Genomic DNA, 17,819 nt, shown 5'->3' with positions numbered 1-17,819 from the left:
CCCATTTAACTCTGTATGTGAACATACCTCCTTCATTGTCCTTGCCATCAGTACAGAGGGTTTCCATGGCTACATGACATCCTGCTCCTCTCCATCCTGACTGGCAGATACAGTGCCAGCCACTGGCCTCTAGGGTGCATCTTCCATTGTTGTTGCAGAGACCTGGGCAACCCTCTGGACAGGGCAAAAAAAATAAATTTCCAGAGTTAGACCAGTGTGAGTGGGATAGGATTACCAGTGGTCACTTGGGTGTGAAACAGGCTTCAACCAATATACATTTTGGAAAGTTGGTGGAAATAGTAAACCAGCTGTGAAAGATGAGTGTTTCCCTCACCTCAGTAAAGCCCGAGAAAGTGCACTAAGGCCATCATCAGAAAGAGCCCAAGGTTGAATTGGCAGCTACTTAACGTATGATGTGGGCGCACTGAAGATTTTACACACACTGTTGGGTCAAATCCTCCTACAACACGCTAAGGGCACCTCCAGGGTCTGGCTGATGTAACAGAGCCAATTTTTTATGATCTAAAAATACACCATGAAGTTATCTATACTCGCCACAGTAATGGTTTGTAAAGAGATAAAGAAAATGGTTTGGGCTTTCAAATTAATCAAAAGATATATGTATAGCAATGTGTAGAACATGACAAATGTTTAAGTTTATTCGTTCTCTTAAGATATAATTATGTAACAATTATCAAATGCAGGAATGTACAACGCCTTGTGTAAACAGATTAGTCAAATAAATATGGTAAAGGAAAGTATAAATATAAACAAACAATGTGTATAACATTAAAATCACAGTTCAACCTCCCAAGTCGACCACAATTCAATCCATGATGTAGGTTGATTTGAGTTGTTTTAATTTCAAATCTGTTTTGATTTAAACAGGATATAGGGAGGCTTGAATTAATCTGTTCCAGGCACACACTCTCGTCACCATAACCCTTATTATATTTTTACATATCATATAACTATTCAGAAAATGTCATACTTCATACAGTTTAGTTGTGAAATAGAAACAATACAAGTTTTACGCGATGAAAAATGTGTAATTTTTCTGAGCTTTTATTGTGACCTATAAGTCTGACAGGGTCTGTTGACATCTCGTTTGATGGCACACCGAATGATGTTTCAACCGCCAAGATTTCATTTCACTCTTGGGGCATATTTTAACAGACAATTTTGGTTTAGCTCCAAATTGTGCCACTTTTGGGTGTACAAATTGACTTGGTTCGCTGGAGGTTTAATTGTAAATGTTTGTCAAAGCTTAACTAAGAATTGCCACTGTAGGCTCTATGGAATCTATTGTGATAGCGCCAATTCCTTCCAGTTACTTTGATAATGTGATTATTGATTGTTATAAGTGTTATGAATTAGTAATTACAGAATAATACAGTTGAAAACATCCATCCATCAATTTTCTGAGCCGCTCATCCTCACAAGGGTCGCGGGAGTGCTCGAGCCTATCCCAGCTATCATCGGGCAGGAGGCGGGGTACACCCTGAACTGCTTGCCAGCCAATCGCAGCAGTTGAAAACATGTATTTTGTATTATGATTTAAGTTCAGCTGAAAAATAAAATAGTAGGAAAACATCTAACGCCTTGATATGACTTGTCTTTGTGCAAAAAAGGGCCCTATACTGTGATTTGGCAACAGTGTCATGTATTTAAAAAACACCTGTCTTCAAAAACCCATATTGGTTCAAGCCCAATGTGTGAAAATATGTGTTCCTTTGTAAACAAATGAACTGTGAGTCTAATAGACAATTTAACGACAAAGAAGACAAATCAATAGATTAAACCATATCAGAAAACAACTGAAATGTTGTAGTTTCACATGAACTACTTGGATAGCCTGCAGCCAAACATAACATGCTATAAAATCAATCTCAATGTCCCGTGAAAATTTATTGGCCCCCTTCTCGAGTTCTTATATTTCTGCATAGTTTCCCGACTTTGTTTAAGCTCATCAGACAAATGTACAGTAAATATCAGACAAATATAACCCAAGTGAACTTAAAATGCTGTTTTTAAATGAAAAAAAAGAACAATTGAAAGTTACCTGTGTGAAAAAGTAATTACCCCCACCTTATTAAATCATTAGTTAATTGTGGCTCATCACAATTTCTGCTTAATTTTCGCTGATCACACCGAAGTCTGATTACCTCCTGACCTGTTGAATCAAAAAATCACTTCTGTCCCAACAAAATCAAGACAGACAAAAGACCTAAAAAAGCTGCAATAAAATGACACGATCCAAAGAAAATCCAGAACAGTCGAGAAATAAAGTAACTGACATCTATCAGTCTGGAAAGGGTTACAAAAGCCATTTCTAAAGCTTTAAGTTTCCAGCAAACCATAGGGAGAGCCATTATCCTTACATGGAGAAAACAAGGAACAGTGGTGAACCTTTCCAGGAGTGGCCGGCCTACAGAGATTACCCCAAGAGAACAGCGATGACTCATCCAGGAGGCCACAAAGGAAGTCAGGACAACTTCTAAAGAACTACTGGCCTCCATTGCCTCATTTAAGGTCAGTGACACAATAATGAAGAGACTGGGCAAAAAAGGTACCCATGGTAGAGTTCCAGGGTGAAAACCACTGCTGACCAAAAAGAACATAAAGGCTCCTCTTACTTTTGAAAAAAAATAATAATAATAATAATAAATAAATAAATAAAAACATCTGAATGATTGCCAACACTTTTGGGAGAATATTATATGGACTGGCAAGATGAAAGTTGAGCTTTTTGGAAGGTGCGTGCCTCGTTACATCTGGTGTAAACGTAGCACAGCATTTCAGAAAAAGAACATCATACCAACAGTCTTAACGTGGTGGTAGTGTGATGGTGTTGGGCTGCTTTTACTCCTTCAGGAATCTGGACAACTTGCTGTGATTGATGGAACCATGAATTTTGCTCTTTACCAGAAAATCCTGAGCGAGAATTCTCAGCCATCAGTTTGTGACCTCTAGCTGAAGTGCACTTGGGTTCTGCAGCAGTATAACAATCCAAAACACACCAGCAAGTCAAATTCTGAATGGCTTAAAAACAATCTAAGGTTTTGGATTGACATGCAATGGTAATGACCTTTAAAGGGCCTTTCATGCTTGAAAACCCTCCATTTTTGCTGAATTCGAACAATTATGCAAGGAAGAGTGGGCCAAAATATCTCCACAGAAATGTGAAAGACTCATGGTCAGTTATAGAAAATGCTTGATTTCAGTTGTTGCTGCTGAGGATGGCCCAAACTGTCAATAGGTTTAGGGGGCCATTACTTTTTCAGACAGGTCCAGGTAACTTTGAAAAGTTGTTTTTCCTTAATGAAATAAATCACCATTTAAAGACAGCATTTTAAGTTCACTTGAGTTATATTTCTCTGATATTTAAATTTTTTTGATGATCTCAAACATTAATGTGGGGAAACTACACAAAAATATAAGAATTTGAGAAGGGGCTCGATACTTTTTCACGGCACTCTCCATCCATCCATCCATCCATTTTCTACCGCTTATCCGAGGTCGGGTCGCGGAGGCAGTAGCTTTAGCAGGGACGCCCAGACTTCCCTCTCCCCAGCCACTTCATCCAGCTCTTCCAGGGGGATCCCGAGGCGTTCACAGGCCAGCTGAGAGACATAGTCTCTCCAGCGTGTTTGGGTCACCCCCGGGGTCTCCTCCCGGTGGGACGTGCCCGGTACACCTCACCAGGAAGGTGTCCGGGAGGCAACCGAATCAGAAGCCCCAGCCACCTCATATGGCTCCTCTCAATGTGGAGGAGCAGCGGCTCTACTCTGAGATCCTCCCGGATCACCCTATCTCTAAGGGAGAGCCACAGCACGTGACCTTAGGTGAGGGTAGGAACGTAGATCGACCGGTAAATTGAGAGCTTCGCCTTTCGGCTTAGCTCCTTCTTTACCACAACGGACCGATACAAAGTCCACATCACTGCAGACGCTGCACCGAACCGCCTGTCGATCTCTCGTTCCATTCTTCCCTCACTCGTGAACAAGACCCCAAGATACCCGAACTCCTCCACTTGGGGCAGGATTGGTGGGCACGCCACCCTTTTCCGACTGAGGACCATGGTCTCAGATTTGGTGATTCTCATCCCAGCCACTTCACACTGCAAAAAGCAGAGATGCAATACCGAGGCCACCATACCGGACCACCTCTACGCCTCGGCTGTGCCGAGAAATTCTGTCCATAAAAGTTATGAACAGAATCGGTGACAAAGGGCAGCCTTGGCGTAGTCCAACCCTCCCTGGAAACGAGTCCGACGCACTGCCGGCAATGCGGACCAAACTCTGACACCGGTCGTACAGGGACCGAACAGCCCGTATCAGGGGGTTCGGTACCCCATACTCCCGAAGCACCCCCCACAGGACTCCACGAGGGACACGGTCGAACGCCTTCTCCAAGTCCACAAAACATATGTTGGGCAAAATCCCATGCACCCTCGAGGACACTGCTGAGGCTGTAGAGCTGGTCCACTGTTCCACGGCCAGGACGAAAACCACACTGCTCCTCCTGAATATGAGATTCGACTTCCCGATGTACCCTCCTCTCCAGCACCCCTGAATAAACCTTACCAGGGAGGCTGAGGAGTGTGATCCCCCTGTAGTTGGAACACACCCACGGTCCCCTTCTTAAAAAGGGGGATCACCACCCCAGACTGCCAATCCAGAGGCACTGTCTCCGATGTTGCAGAGGAGTGTCAACCAGGACAGCCCCACAACATCCAGAGCCTTTAGGAACTTCGGGCGAATCTCCTCCACCCCCGGGGCCTTGCCACCGAGGATCTTTTTAACTACCACGGTGACCTCAACCCCAGAGATGGGAGAACCCGCCCCGGAGACCCCAGACTCTGCTTCCTTATGGGAAGGTGTCTCAGTGGAATTGAAGACCTCTTCGAAGTATTCTCCCCACTGACTCTCAACGTCCCGAGTCAAGGTCAGCAGCACCCCATCCCCACTATACACAGTGTTGATGGTGCACTGCTTTCACCTCCTGGGATGCCGGATGGTGGACCAGAATTTCCTCAAAGCCGTCCGTAAGTCTTTTTCCATGGCCTCATCGAACTCCTCCCATGATTTTGCTTAAGCAACCACCAAAGCTGCATTCCGCTTGACCAGCCGGTACCCATCAGCTGCCTCAGGAGTCCCACAGGCCAAAAAAGCCCCATAGGACTCCTTCAGTTTGACAGCATCCGACCGTTGCCGCCACGACAGGTGCCGATCACCTTACGGCCACAGCTCCGGTCGGCCGCCTCAGCAATGGAGGCGCGGAACCTGGTCCGCTCGGATTCGATGTCCCCCGTCTCCCCCGGAATGTGAGCAAAGATCTGTCAGAGGTGGGAGTTGAAACTCCTTCTGACAGGGGATTCCACCAGACGTTCCCAGCAGACCCTCACAATACGTTTGGGCCTGCCAGGTCGAACCGGCATCTTCCCCCAATATTGGAGCCAACTCACCACCAAGTGGTGATCAGTTGACAGCTCCGCCCCTCTCTTCCCCCGAGTGTCGAAGACATGCGGCCGCAAGTCCGATGACACGACCACAAAGTCGATCATCGAACTGCGACCTCAGGTGTCCTGGTGCCAAGTGCACGTGTGGACACCGTTATGCTTGAACAAGGTGTTCGTTATGGACAATCCGTGGTGAGCACAGAATTCAAATAACAGAACACCACTCGGGTTCTGATCGTGGGGGCCGTTCCTCCCAATCACGCCCTTCCAGGTCTCACTGTCATTGCTCACGTGAGCATTGAAGTCCCCCAGCAGAACGCGCTCTCCAGCAGCCCCTCGAAGGACTCCAAAAAGGGTGGGCACAAACAACAGTCAGGACCCGTCCCCCGACCCGAAGGCAGAGGGAGGCTACCCTCTCGTCCACCGGGGTGAAACCCAATGTACAGGCACCAAGCCTTGGCGCCTCTCACCGTGGGCAACTCCAGAGTGGAAGAGAGTCCAACTCCTCTCAAGAGGACTGGTACCAGAGACCAAGGTGTGTGTGGAGGCGAGCCCGACTAGATCTAGTCGGAACTTCTTGACCTCGCACACCAGCTCGGGCTCCTTCCCTGCCAGAAAGGTGACATTCCACGTCCCTAAAGCCAGCTTCTGTAGCCGGAGATCGGATCGCCAAGGTCCCTGCCTTCGACCACCGCCCAGCTCACACTGCACCTGACCTCTATGGCCACTCCCATAGGTGGTGAGCCCATTGGAAGAGGGACTCACGTTACCCTTGCGGGCTGTGCCCGGCCAGGCCCCGCTCGCCTTCGAGCCCCACCTGCAGGCCTGGCTCCAGAGGGCGGCCCCAGTGACCCGCGTCCAGGCAAGGGAAAACTTCCTGAACTTTTCATCTTCATAAAAGTTTTTGGAGTTGTACTTTGTCTGGTCCCTCACCTAGGACCTGTTTGCCATGGATGACCCTGCCAGGGGCGTAAAGCCCCAGACAACTTAGCTCCGAGGTTCATTGGGACACACAAACCCCTCCACCAAGATAAGGTAACAGCTCAAGGAGGAGTTCACGGCACTGTACAATATTTATATGCATAGAACCATTTTTTAAACCAAAGATATTTAATTGAATATGGCGATAGAGAATGAGGTACTGAGAAATACACAAATTTACAAAAAAAAAAAATTAAGGATGTTATAGAGCAAAACAAATTTCCCAAATCAAAACAAAATTATATACCTAGCAACCAGATGAGCAATTAACCTTTCTTCAAATGGAAGTTCATTTTTTTCATCAGCACTGTTTCCTAGACCTACAATTTTAGCCAGTGGGGGTACAAATCACAGGCTCGAATCCATGTGAAAACACAAATGGCAGAGATAGCCACATAAAATCTAAGGATGGTCAGGTGGTTGGGACTGCATGCCTATAAAGACTCTATTTGATGCCCTTGTGACGCATTCCATTACCACAGACAAGAAAGAAAGACTCATTTTGAAAACAACAACTTTAAAAACCAAGCAAAGCCTTGCTGAAGACACAAAATGAGGGGTGGAGGCACAGGACAGGTCAGCGTGAAGATAATCAGAAGACAGAGGGACAGCAAGTGGCTAAATCAACAAAAACAATTATACATCAGGTTCCTGAATGCAAGACAACAACGGGTCACATTTTCGACTGTGTTGTGTGTGTGAATATCGACAATAGAAAGCCCTATTCTGAACCATGAAAATAACCATAAGCATTCGACAACTAAAATTTTAAGAAAATAACAAAAATAAAGAAATGCATATAACATGTAGAATACTAATCACAGTGAAAATTTTTTTGAAACAAATACAATTACATGGAAGAGAAAAATTAGACAGAGACATACAAACAAAACATAATGTTTGAAATGTTTGTGTTTTGGGACAGTGAAGCTTTGTAAATAAACCTTTGACATTAATAGATTACCTTTATATCCTGAGAAAAGGAGAGGGCACGAGGAAGAGAGGGAGGAAAATTAGGGAAAAACATAAATTGAACAAAAGCAGTGAAATACACTCTGCAATAAACAGATAAATAGTCAAAACAAGACAGAAGGGAAGAGCTCGGACCATGGGAGTGCAATGAAAGAAAAACTCACAGAGAAAGAAGAAAACTTCCCACTGTGCCTGATAAAGGCATTCATACACCCCAAAAATATAACAGCATAACACTTTTGTTTTTGCTCCCATTTTCATGAGCTCAACTCAAAGACAAAATTGTTTCTACAGTATTGACATAAAAGGCCTATGGGCACCGCTACTTTGTGAAAATAATCCATCCACTTCACAGGTGTAGATGCTGATTTGACAGCGTGATTGTTGCACAAGTGTGCCATAGACTGCCCACAATTAAAGGGCACTCTAAAATGTGCAGTTTTACTGCATTGGGGCTGCAGGGGGCAGAAAACTAGTCGGTATGTGGTGTGACAACCATTTTCCTTACGCAGGGCAGGACTTCTCCTTTGTCAATCAAGGGTGTTGATTGGGAGAATGTTGCTTCACTCCTCTTTAATGGCTGTGCCAAATTGTTGGCATTATCCATAACTAGAACACGCTATTGTATACGGTGATCCAAAGCCTCCCATACATGCTCAATGGGTGCCGTGTCCGATGAGTATCCTGGCCATGCAAGAACTGGGATGTGTTCAACTTCCAGGAATTGTGTACAGATTCTTCTAATGTGGGGCCACGCATTATCATGCTGCAACACAAGGTGATGGTCTTGCATAAATGACACAAGCAGCCTCAGGATGTCATCAAATGGCATCAATAAAATTCACCTGTGTTCGTTGTCCATAACATACCTGCCCATACCATAACCCCACTGCCACGAACGGCAACATTAGCTAATGTCCACAATGTTGACATTAGCAAAGCGCTAACCCACATGATGCAATACATGTCATCTGCCATCTGCCCTACACAGTGAACACCAGGATTTAATTGTGAAGCGAACACCTCTCCAGAGTGCGAGACACCATAATATGTGGGCATTTGCCCACTCAAATCAGTTACAACCCCGAACTGCAAGCAGGCCAAAACTAGCGCTGCACAATATGTCGTTTGAGCTTCAAAATCGCAATGTATGTGTGCACAATAGTCACATCACAGGGTCCTGCTCAATTTTGGTGTATTGAAATGCAGTCAATCAATTGTAATAGTAATAAGTGACCAACAGAGTCAAGAGAGCTAACCAGAGAATTTAGTTGCTGAGAAAACTCAACTCCTTTGGCATAGACAAAAATATTTTATGTACCTTTTATCAAAGTTGTATTGAGAGTCTCTTAACCTATTCTTTTATCTGCTGGTTTGGCTGTCTTTCTATGAAAGACAAAGAAATGTCTGAATGGCATCATTAAAATGTGCTCCAAAATTATTGGACTCCATCTTAAGGACCTCTGCTCCCTTTGGACAACACAGGTGGTCCAGAAAGCAAAGACAATTCTAACCCAACCCAATCATGTGCTTGGCGGTGATTATTATTATTATTGTTATTTTCCATAATGCCCCCAGGTCGGCAGTATTATGTGCCGTTGCGGAACACAAACCGCTACGCTAAGGCTTTTATCCATTCTGCAATAAGGTTGCTAAACGCACAAAATAGGAAATAAATTGATAGCAGTCATTCAGTCTGCATGTCGTTCGGCTGTACGGTCACTGGTTGTGGTTGTTGTAATGCCATGAGGTAATACTGTGTTTGTGTGTATGTATATGTACGTATAGGGATGTATACAGACCAGGGATGTATACATACCAGTATGAGTATGTTTATGTACATATATCTCTTTCCTGTTGTTGTTACTGTTGTACAATGGACATGTTGATTGTTAAACTGAATTGCCCTTCTTGGGACTAACAAAGTAATCTGAATCAGAGGTACCTGGTTGGACATGGCAATAAGCACTGATGTTACGGTAAAATATAACTCATCAAACAACACACATGGAGCAGCCCAGGGTGTTTTATACTTATTCTTTTGTATGATAACTATTATTGAGGACACTGAAAAGAATAACAAACCTGCATTTACTGTATCTCTCTTCAAAATGTGACACAACACATTACACTTGGGTGAGGGGGAAGAGCCACGGCATTATTGAAGGGACAAACGCCAGGTGTACACATGTTTTGCTTAAACTAATGCACTCAAATATAGAAATACTAATACATATGTTAAAACATAGGTGTAAAATCATACATTCATTAAAAACAAATGAATAGCGTTAGGAATGTGCTAATGACTACAATATAACGGCATGAAAATATTTTTTTTTAACTTCATGCCTGGCTGGACTATTGCTCAATACGACATTACATTTAAATACAGATAGACTTCATACGTTTGTGCTTTACTGAGCATAGTTGTTCTAGAGAAGGAAAAAGATACATATGTGCTGGTTTTCACATATTACGTGTATGTTATCCTGTATTTTTTTTTTAACATCGCATTATATATCGCAGGGTGAAAGAAAATCGCAATGTAATTTTATTTAATATCGTGCAGACCTAGTGAAGACCTCGAAGAGGACAAGGAGCATCCAGATGAGCTTCCCTGAGACGGTTTCTGACAGTTTACGCAGGAATTATTTGGTTAAGCAAGCCAAATTTTGCTGTCTGGGTGGCTAGTCTCAGATGATCTTGAAGGTAAATATGCTGGAGGTCCTGGGCTGGTTTGAACATATGTGGTCTGCGGTTGTAAGGCTGGTTGAATGTAATGCCAATTTCTCTGAAACTTCTTTCGAGACGGCAAATGCTAGAGAACAGAACATTCAGTTCACGGGTAACAACCCTGGTGGACATTCCTAACAGTCAGCATGCCAATTGTCCGCTTAAAACCTGCTACATCTGTGGCTGTGTGATAAAATTGCACATTTTAGGCTTGCTGCACATGGTGCGACCTGACCAAACCTGACTGGAATGGATCATCGGAAAAAAATGACAGTTGTCGAGGCTCCAAATATTGTACATACTATACTGTATGACTTTTATTAAACCATAAAATCATAGCGTGACGGTTAAGGAAGAAGCGGGTTGCTACAAAGAGGGGACCTCCAATAAAGATAAAATATGGATATTTTGAGAGGCTGCTTCGCCCCCATTCACTAATTGTACACATTGCACTATTTACATGGCTCGCATGCAATTTCGTGACAGATTGCACGCTTCAGTATTTCATTCATGGGTAGTTATGAAATTATAAATATAGTTAAGTATTATTGTAAAACACAATGTATGTTTATAGTGGATAGGGACTGGGCCGGACCGCAAAAAGCGAACATCTGCAGATAATTGACGCCCATAATTGTTGCATTGAAAAAAATTAAAATTAAAAAAATATATATCTATATTTTTAAACCACAAAAGATTATTGAATAGGTAAGGATACACTTCCATTAAGTGTTTTCAGGGTTGGCGCCCCCATAAAAAAACTGAAAATAAAAAGGAAAACAAACAAACAAAAAGTTTTAGATTGAAAAAAAAAATGGGGAAAAAGATTCTGGGAATTGGTGAATTTGCGGGTATCGAACAGCGAGTATCCAGGGGTTCACTGTACTGTATACACCAGGTGTCAAACTCAGTTTACTTCGTGGGCCACATTCACCTCAATTTGATCTCAAGTGGGCCGGACCAGTACATCTGTAGCTTATTATCTCGTTGCACATTTTGTTTGAAATCATATGACCAAACTCAAAAGTCATAAAAATGTGTGCAGTTTCAACAATATTATGAATGAATAATTTACAATTTATAAATCGTATTAGATTTATAAACTGTATGTACCTTATATAAAACAACTAATTTAGAAATAATTTTAAATATATATATATATATATATATATATATATATATATATAAACATAGATTTCCGCATTCATCTGCAAACCCTGAAAGGCTCAAATGACTCATCACACCATACAAACTAAAGTGGAAACTTTTCATAATGAAAATGCAGTTATCCCCCTGCCTTGTAAATGTATTCAGGTAGATTGATGGAGTGAAACTAAAAAAATTAAGACAAAATAAATGTATTAGCCACATCTATTAAGGACATAGATATCCACAGTAAGTGCAAAATAGAAACTTAAATCAGCTGCTTATTTAATAGTCACCCAGTAGCTTGCCATAAAAAGCTGAAAACACAAGCAATGAATCTATATGAGATTAGCATTAGTCTGCACAAACAATTCGTAACATCTCTAAAAATTACTCATCTCACTCAAGAAGTGACTTTCATCTTTTCCCTGTCAGGGGTCGCCGCCACAGCAAGTCATTCGCATGATTTCTTTGTCTGACGTAACCCAGACATTTTTATCCGGGCTTTAACAAACTCATGCCCCAATAAACTTTGCAAACTAATTTTGAACTGCACACATAAAATTACTGAACAAACAATACATGATATGATACATATACAAGCTTTGCTTCACACAAAGTCTCACTCTCTTACTGCATATGGATTGGTGGCTTCGTGAATGTCACGTCATGCGACTCACAGCACTTCTGGTTCTATAGTGATTGTGTCAAAACAAAAGCATAAGTTTCAAAATAATAGTCTGTATGTATACAGTAAATGAACTAAAATGTGCAAATATAATATGACTAAAACTTCCCTGATGGACCCCCTGATGGGCCCCTGGTATATACTGTATTTGTATGGTTTGGCACAGCAGAAATGTATTTTTTGCGTGTGTGAACGCTTATGTGCATTTTGATTGGCTATTGTATCTGCAATGTTGCAACATCCATCCATTTTCCGTACCGCTTATCCTCACTAGGGTCATGGGCGTGCTGGAGCCTATCCCTATCTTTGGGCGAGAAGCAGGAACACCCTGAACCGGTCGCCAGGCAATCGCAGGGCACATATAAACAAACAACCATTCACACTCACATTCACAACTACGGCCAATTCAGAGTCTTCATTTAATCTACCATGCATGTTTTTGGGATGTGGGAGAAAACCGGAGTACCCGGAGAAAACCACACAGGCACGGGGAGAACATGCAAACTCCACACAGGCAAGGCCGGATTTGAACCCTGGTCCTCAGACCTGTGAGGCAGATGTGCTAACCAGTCGTCCACCGTGCCCAATTTGGCAAATTCCTGATTCAAAATTTGAATCACCGCAACACCAGTCGGCCAATCATGAAAACTAGTTTGCTCACATTGTGCATCACTCGATGTGTGGCGGGCTTTAGAGTGGCCTTTTATTGTGGGCAGTCTAAGGCAAACCTGCACAATAACAGTCTTATCAGCATCTTGATAGGCCACACCTGTGAGGTGGATGGATTATCACGGTAAAGGAGAAGTTGTCACAAACAGATTTAGACAGATTTGTAAACAATATTTGAGGAAAATAGGCCTCGTGTGTACATGAAAAATCAAAAACAAACGTGTTGTTCAGTATAGTTTGCACAAACAATGATTGATGAAAACATTTTAAAGAAAATACTAAGAAGTAACTTAAAAACTATTAATCGACACGTCAAATTAAAAGTTTATAAAGTGAAATAACCTAATTAAGATTCGGATATCAAGACAAGTAGCTGAGACAAAGAGCAGGTTGCTGGATAATAATCAAACAGGTAGGACCCCTATCAAGTCCTAAAAACTGTTACTAGTACTAATGTAAAGAACAATGTATTCCGAAAAACATATTTTTCCCCTTAATTTTATGATCAGCTACCTAAAGCTACTTAAGTCAAATTCATGTTTATAGACTTAAAATCAGCTAACATGATTGAATACTGCCACAGCATGGTGAGCCAAAAGTCATAAAAAGAGAACATCCCAAAATACAACAACACAGTCCGACAAATGCTTTGTTAAAAACATGTGACTGACAGCTTGAGCAGCAAATCCAACTGTTAGTGCGATTACGGTAGTTTAAACTCATTCACACAGGCGTAGGCGAAGAGCAGAACATAACGGCATAAGAGGGACAGAAGGGTAAAGCTTAGAGCAAAAACGAACACAACAGCAGGGCCAGGATTTCATCAACTAGATCAGAAAGTTAACAGTTGTTTGTGCAATAGCGAGCTTATCTGAGGAAGGAAAACATTTACCATGACTACCCCAGGCTACTGAGAATAAATATTAGAATGTCCAATTGATTACATCTAGAAATTCTTCCTTTTCAGTTGTGGGATTTCAAGTTGAACAAGAACAAGAACACATACATAGTCGCTAACAAGGTGCTAGTGTTTGGACAGAGAAACAAATTAAAAGCCAATTGTACAAAACACTATTTTATACAGCATGGGTTGCATTGAATTTGGAAAATGTGTGCCTAGCACAAAAAATGAAATGCAAATGCACTACAGGTATACATTTGATATTAAGACCATAATAAAATCCTGAAATGCTGTAGGTAAAAAAACAAGCATCGTTCTTTAGCCTACTCCTATTTTCGGTCAATGATTTTTGTCGAGTTCTGGTTTGGATATGTTGTATGATGCATTTTTTTTCTCTCCCTTTTTCTGAATGTTCAAACAACTGTGATTTATTGCAAGAACCATCTATTCATTCAAATGCATTTATGGGGTTGTGGGAACGGAAAGCTGTCCCCCTCTACTGCAAAGCATCGTCTTTACAGCACTTCAGAAGAAACAGTTTAATAAAACCAATACATTGTGGCACATGCGCAGCCCTGCTAGCGAGAGCTCACCAGACGCCACCGAAACTTGCTACACTTTCCACGGCTTCCTAATACCTCAGTCACTTCCACTTTTCACTTTCTTGGAAGAGACAATATACTAAGAGCTACATTGGAGAAAAAAAATACATAAATAGATTAATTAATTAATTAATTTGAAGAAAAAAAAGAACACGTATCTGTATGTGTTTAATAATGTAATAGTATGAGATGCACGAGCGAATGGCACCTTGTAAGAGAAAGCGCAAACTGAAGCGGAGTTTGTGAACTGAAGCAATGTTTGTCTGAAAATGTTGTTTATAAAACCTTTTGTTCGTGAACGGGGCATTTGTGAACCGAGATGCCGACTGTATCTCTGTACCACTGAGTCATAATTTAATAAAACAGCTATTGGGAAAGTAGTAATTGGTATTTCAACCAGTTGCAAACCGACAAAATACACATCAGAATCCTTGCACTGCCGGTCCATTTTCTTCAAAATCTAAATAATCTGTAAGGCATTTATATTTTTAAGGGTAATGTTGTAAATTGAGTTTGAAATTATATTCGTGTTAGGATCACAGTTTGGTATACAATTTTATACAGTGCTGCTTGAAAGTTTGTGAACCCTCCTTACATGGCCACTCTTTTTGTAAAAAAACAAAACATTAAACTAACCTTGTTAAACATAGATCCAAATCCCTATTTGTAAACCATGCCTTCCAAATAGTAGACACACACACACACAAATAGTTATAGTTTCATTATTTAATCCAACAAACGTTTTTTTTTTCCTACAAAAACTGATAATTGTATGTGCAAAAGTATGTGATCGTTTCTATTAGTAGCTTGTGTCACCTCCTTTTGTAACCATTACTTCAACGAGAAGAACTCTCACATATGTTTATGGGGATTTCTACCCACTAGTTCTTGCAAAGCTCAGCCAGCTGAAGTTGGTGTGACATCTGGTATGTACCAATTTATTCAGGTCTCGCCACAACATTTCAATTGGATTATGGTCCAGACTATGACTGTGCCAATTTACAATAGGAATCCTCTTTCTCTCATGCAATTCCTTTGTACTTTTGGTGGAATGCTTTGGTTCATTTTCTTGTTGTTTAATCCATTTCCATCCCAGCTTAAACTCCCTGAATGACGGCAGGAAATTCTGGGCAAGAATTTCTTCATACACCTGGAAATTCATGGCTCTTGAGATATAATGGAGTCATCCAGGTCCAGAGGTGGGAGGAGGTTCTTTACTTCTTATGCAGTGCTGGCTTTTCTCCAAACATGGTGGTTTTGATTGTGATCAAATAATTATTGATCTATTTTTGACCCGTCTGTCCCGAGAAAGAATAGTAGACGCATACACATTCATTCGAGATGCTACCAGAGAGATCTGCAACTCCCTAGAAGTGATGTCTGGGTCAGCCTTTTAACAATTTTTTCCGCCCTTGGTGTTTCTGGGTGATAGTTTTGATGGCAATCCAATTTTGGCAGAGTGTCTGTCATGTTGAAGACTGTCCATTTGTAAAATTATTTGTCATACAATGGATGGATGGAGCTGGAATCTTTCGAGAATGGTCTGACAACCCTCCCCAGATGGATGGGCTGTCAATACTCTCTTTCTTCATGTCCTCGGCTATCTCCTCTGATCTTGGTTTTGCTGATTTACTGTATATGGGACCACAGTTGATTTGCTTGCTTTCATCTCTCTATTCATTAGTGCAGTCCAAACCCTTTCTCCGATGTCTTATTTCACCGGTCTGCTTAAATGATTTAATAAGCACCCAAATGTGTAGACTGTGTCTTTTACCTGCTGGATTTAATCAATGCAGCTGGGGGTTCACGTATACTTTTGCACATGTAGAATGATCAGTTTTTGTGAAAAAAAACAAAAACATGTTTTTTGGATTAAATATTCTCTTTTTGTGTGTGTGTCTGTAAAGGTATGCTTTACAAATTGGGATTTCAATGGATGTTTAATAAGGTTAGTTTAAAAGGTCCCGTATTTTGGCTATTTAGACCTCCATAGAGTGATTCTCTAACATAAACTTAGTATAAAAGTGTCAATTTCATTTAAAAAACACCTTGGTTTTTGTCATATGAGTGTCCAGAAAAGGCCCCTCTGACAGCTACTGTACTTCTGTTTGACCCAGTTCAGGGTTTCCCACATATTCATTTATTTGCGGTGGGCCGCCACAAGAGAGGTTCAAGATGAAACGGGCTGCCAGCTGCCAGCGCGACTCATGAGGGACACGAACAAACAAAGGTAAGAATTAAGGTTAACAAGTAACACTATCACACATAAGAAACTCAAAGTAAGTCCAGAAGTTTGAATAGGTCGGATTAACGTTATATTACGCTGTCTCTCTGTTAACGTAGCTAGAAGCTAAACACGTGCATAGACAGTAGTAACTCTCACTATGTTCGTATTGCACAGAGCGATTCTGCTCGTTAGTTGACATGAATGACATCTCATTCACACAGATGACTATTAAAAAATATTTCAAGCAAATCACGAAAAAGCCTCATCCTGCCAACATGCAGTCTGCTAGTTCAGAAGCCACAGGTGAGACACGAAACAAAAGGCTGGTCCTAATTCATTTTCTCCTTTGTCTTTATGACTGCATTAGTGAACAATTAACTACAACCTCTGAATTTGACACAGAGTGGTTCAAAATGCAGGAAGTCATTGCTGTATGTGACGCAGCACAGTAAATTTAGTAGCTGCATAATATCTTCAGTTATTGTGTGAATGCTGAAAGCACACAAAATTCTTTATTATTATTATTATTTTTTTATTGTGTGAGTGCTGAAAGCACACATTCTTCTTATTATTATTATTCCGCCGTTTTTTGTCCGTTAACCACATTATTTATCCGATTCACGCCATTCGAACTTACAACATATTGCAAAAATTCACACGATGGGTGCTTGTATTTTTCTCACTCAAATATTAGTCACATTTCCACATTTTACACCCCAAAATTTCCCATTCATTCCCATTGAGACATTCAACAAAATGGTTCCAGAGGATTGCAGGAATCAAGATATGCAGTTTATAGAAAAGGCTACTTGGAACGGCCCAAATATCACCACAGAGCACCACAACAACCAAGCATCTCTCACACTCACTTTTCAAAAATGAATAAGGAAAGAGCAACAGTTTAATGAGCAAAACAATATTTCAAACCTGCTTTTATGTGTGCAGTTTTGTTAATTATCTTTTCAATTAATCCTTAGGTGGAAACAGACCTGCACAATCGCTTACAAGGCGACCTGCTTCAACATATTTGTTAATGGACACCATCCTGTGGACTTACATTTTGAAAAGGCTTTGCAATATCTTTTCAGAAAGCCATGTAAAATTCAATGCTCTAGTGAAGAGTGCAATCTCTGCAAGAAAATGTAACACTTGTTACTGCTTTAGATTTTTTACCTAGCATATTTCTTGTTTAAGTAAGCCATTATATTTTTAGCGAAATTATTTGGTAAGTGTTTGACATTACAGTTTACATTAATTGCTTTGTAGTTACGTTCCATCCATCCATTTTCCATACCACTTATCCTCACTAGGGTTGCTAGAGTCGCAGGCATGCTGGAGCCTATCGCAGCTATCTTTGGGCGAGAGGTGGGGTACACCCTGAACTGGTTGAACTGGTCGCCAGCCAATCGCAGGGCACGTAAAAACGATTTTGCAGTCAC

At 41.3% G+C, this 17,819-nt stretch overlaps 1 protein-coding gene across 6 annotated transcripts in view; it reads right to left on the bottom strand.

Annotated features, from left to right (window-relative positions):
- The window catches only part of tenm3 (teneurin transmembrane protein 3), a 398,597-nt gene that overhangs the window by 112,823 nt on the left and 267,955 nt on the right, over window positions 1-17,819 (bottom strand). For all 6 annotated transcript variants that reach the window (XM_061772049.1, XM_061772050.1, XM_061772051.1 and 3 more), the window contains one exon: window positions 28-174. In XM_061772049.1, coding sequence (XP_061628033.1) covers window positions 28-174 — 147 coding nt within the window. The remainder of the gene's footprint in view (window positions 1-27; window positions 175-17,819) is intronic.

This window comes from Phyllopteryx taeniolatus, chromosome 4 (genome assembly GCF_024500385.1).
Source record: "Phyllopteryx taeniolatus isolate TA_2022b chromosome 4, UOR_Ptae_1.2, whole genome shotgun sequence".
Classification (NCBI taxonomy): Eukaryota; Metazoa; Chordata; class Actinopteri; order Syngnathiformes; family Syngnathidae; genus Phyllopteryx; species Phyllopteryx taeniolatus.
This window is presented reverse-complemented; position numbering and strand designations above follow the sequence as displayed.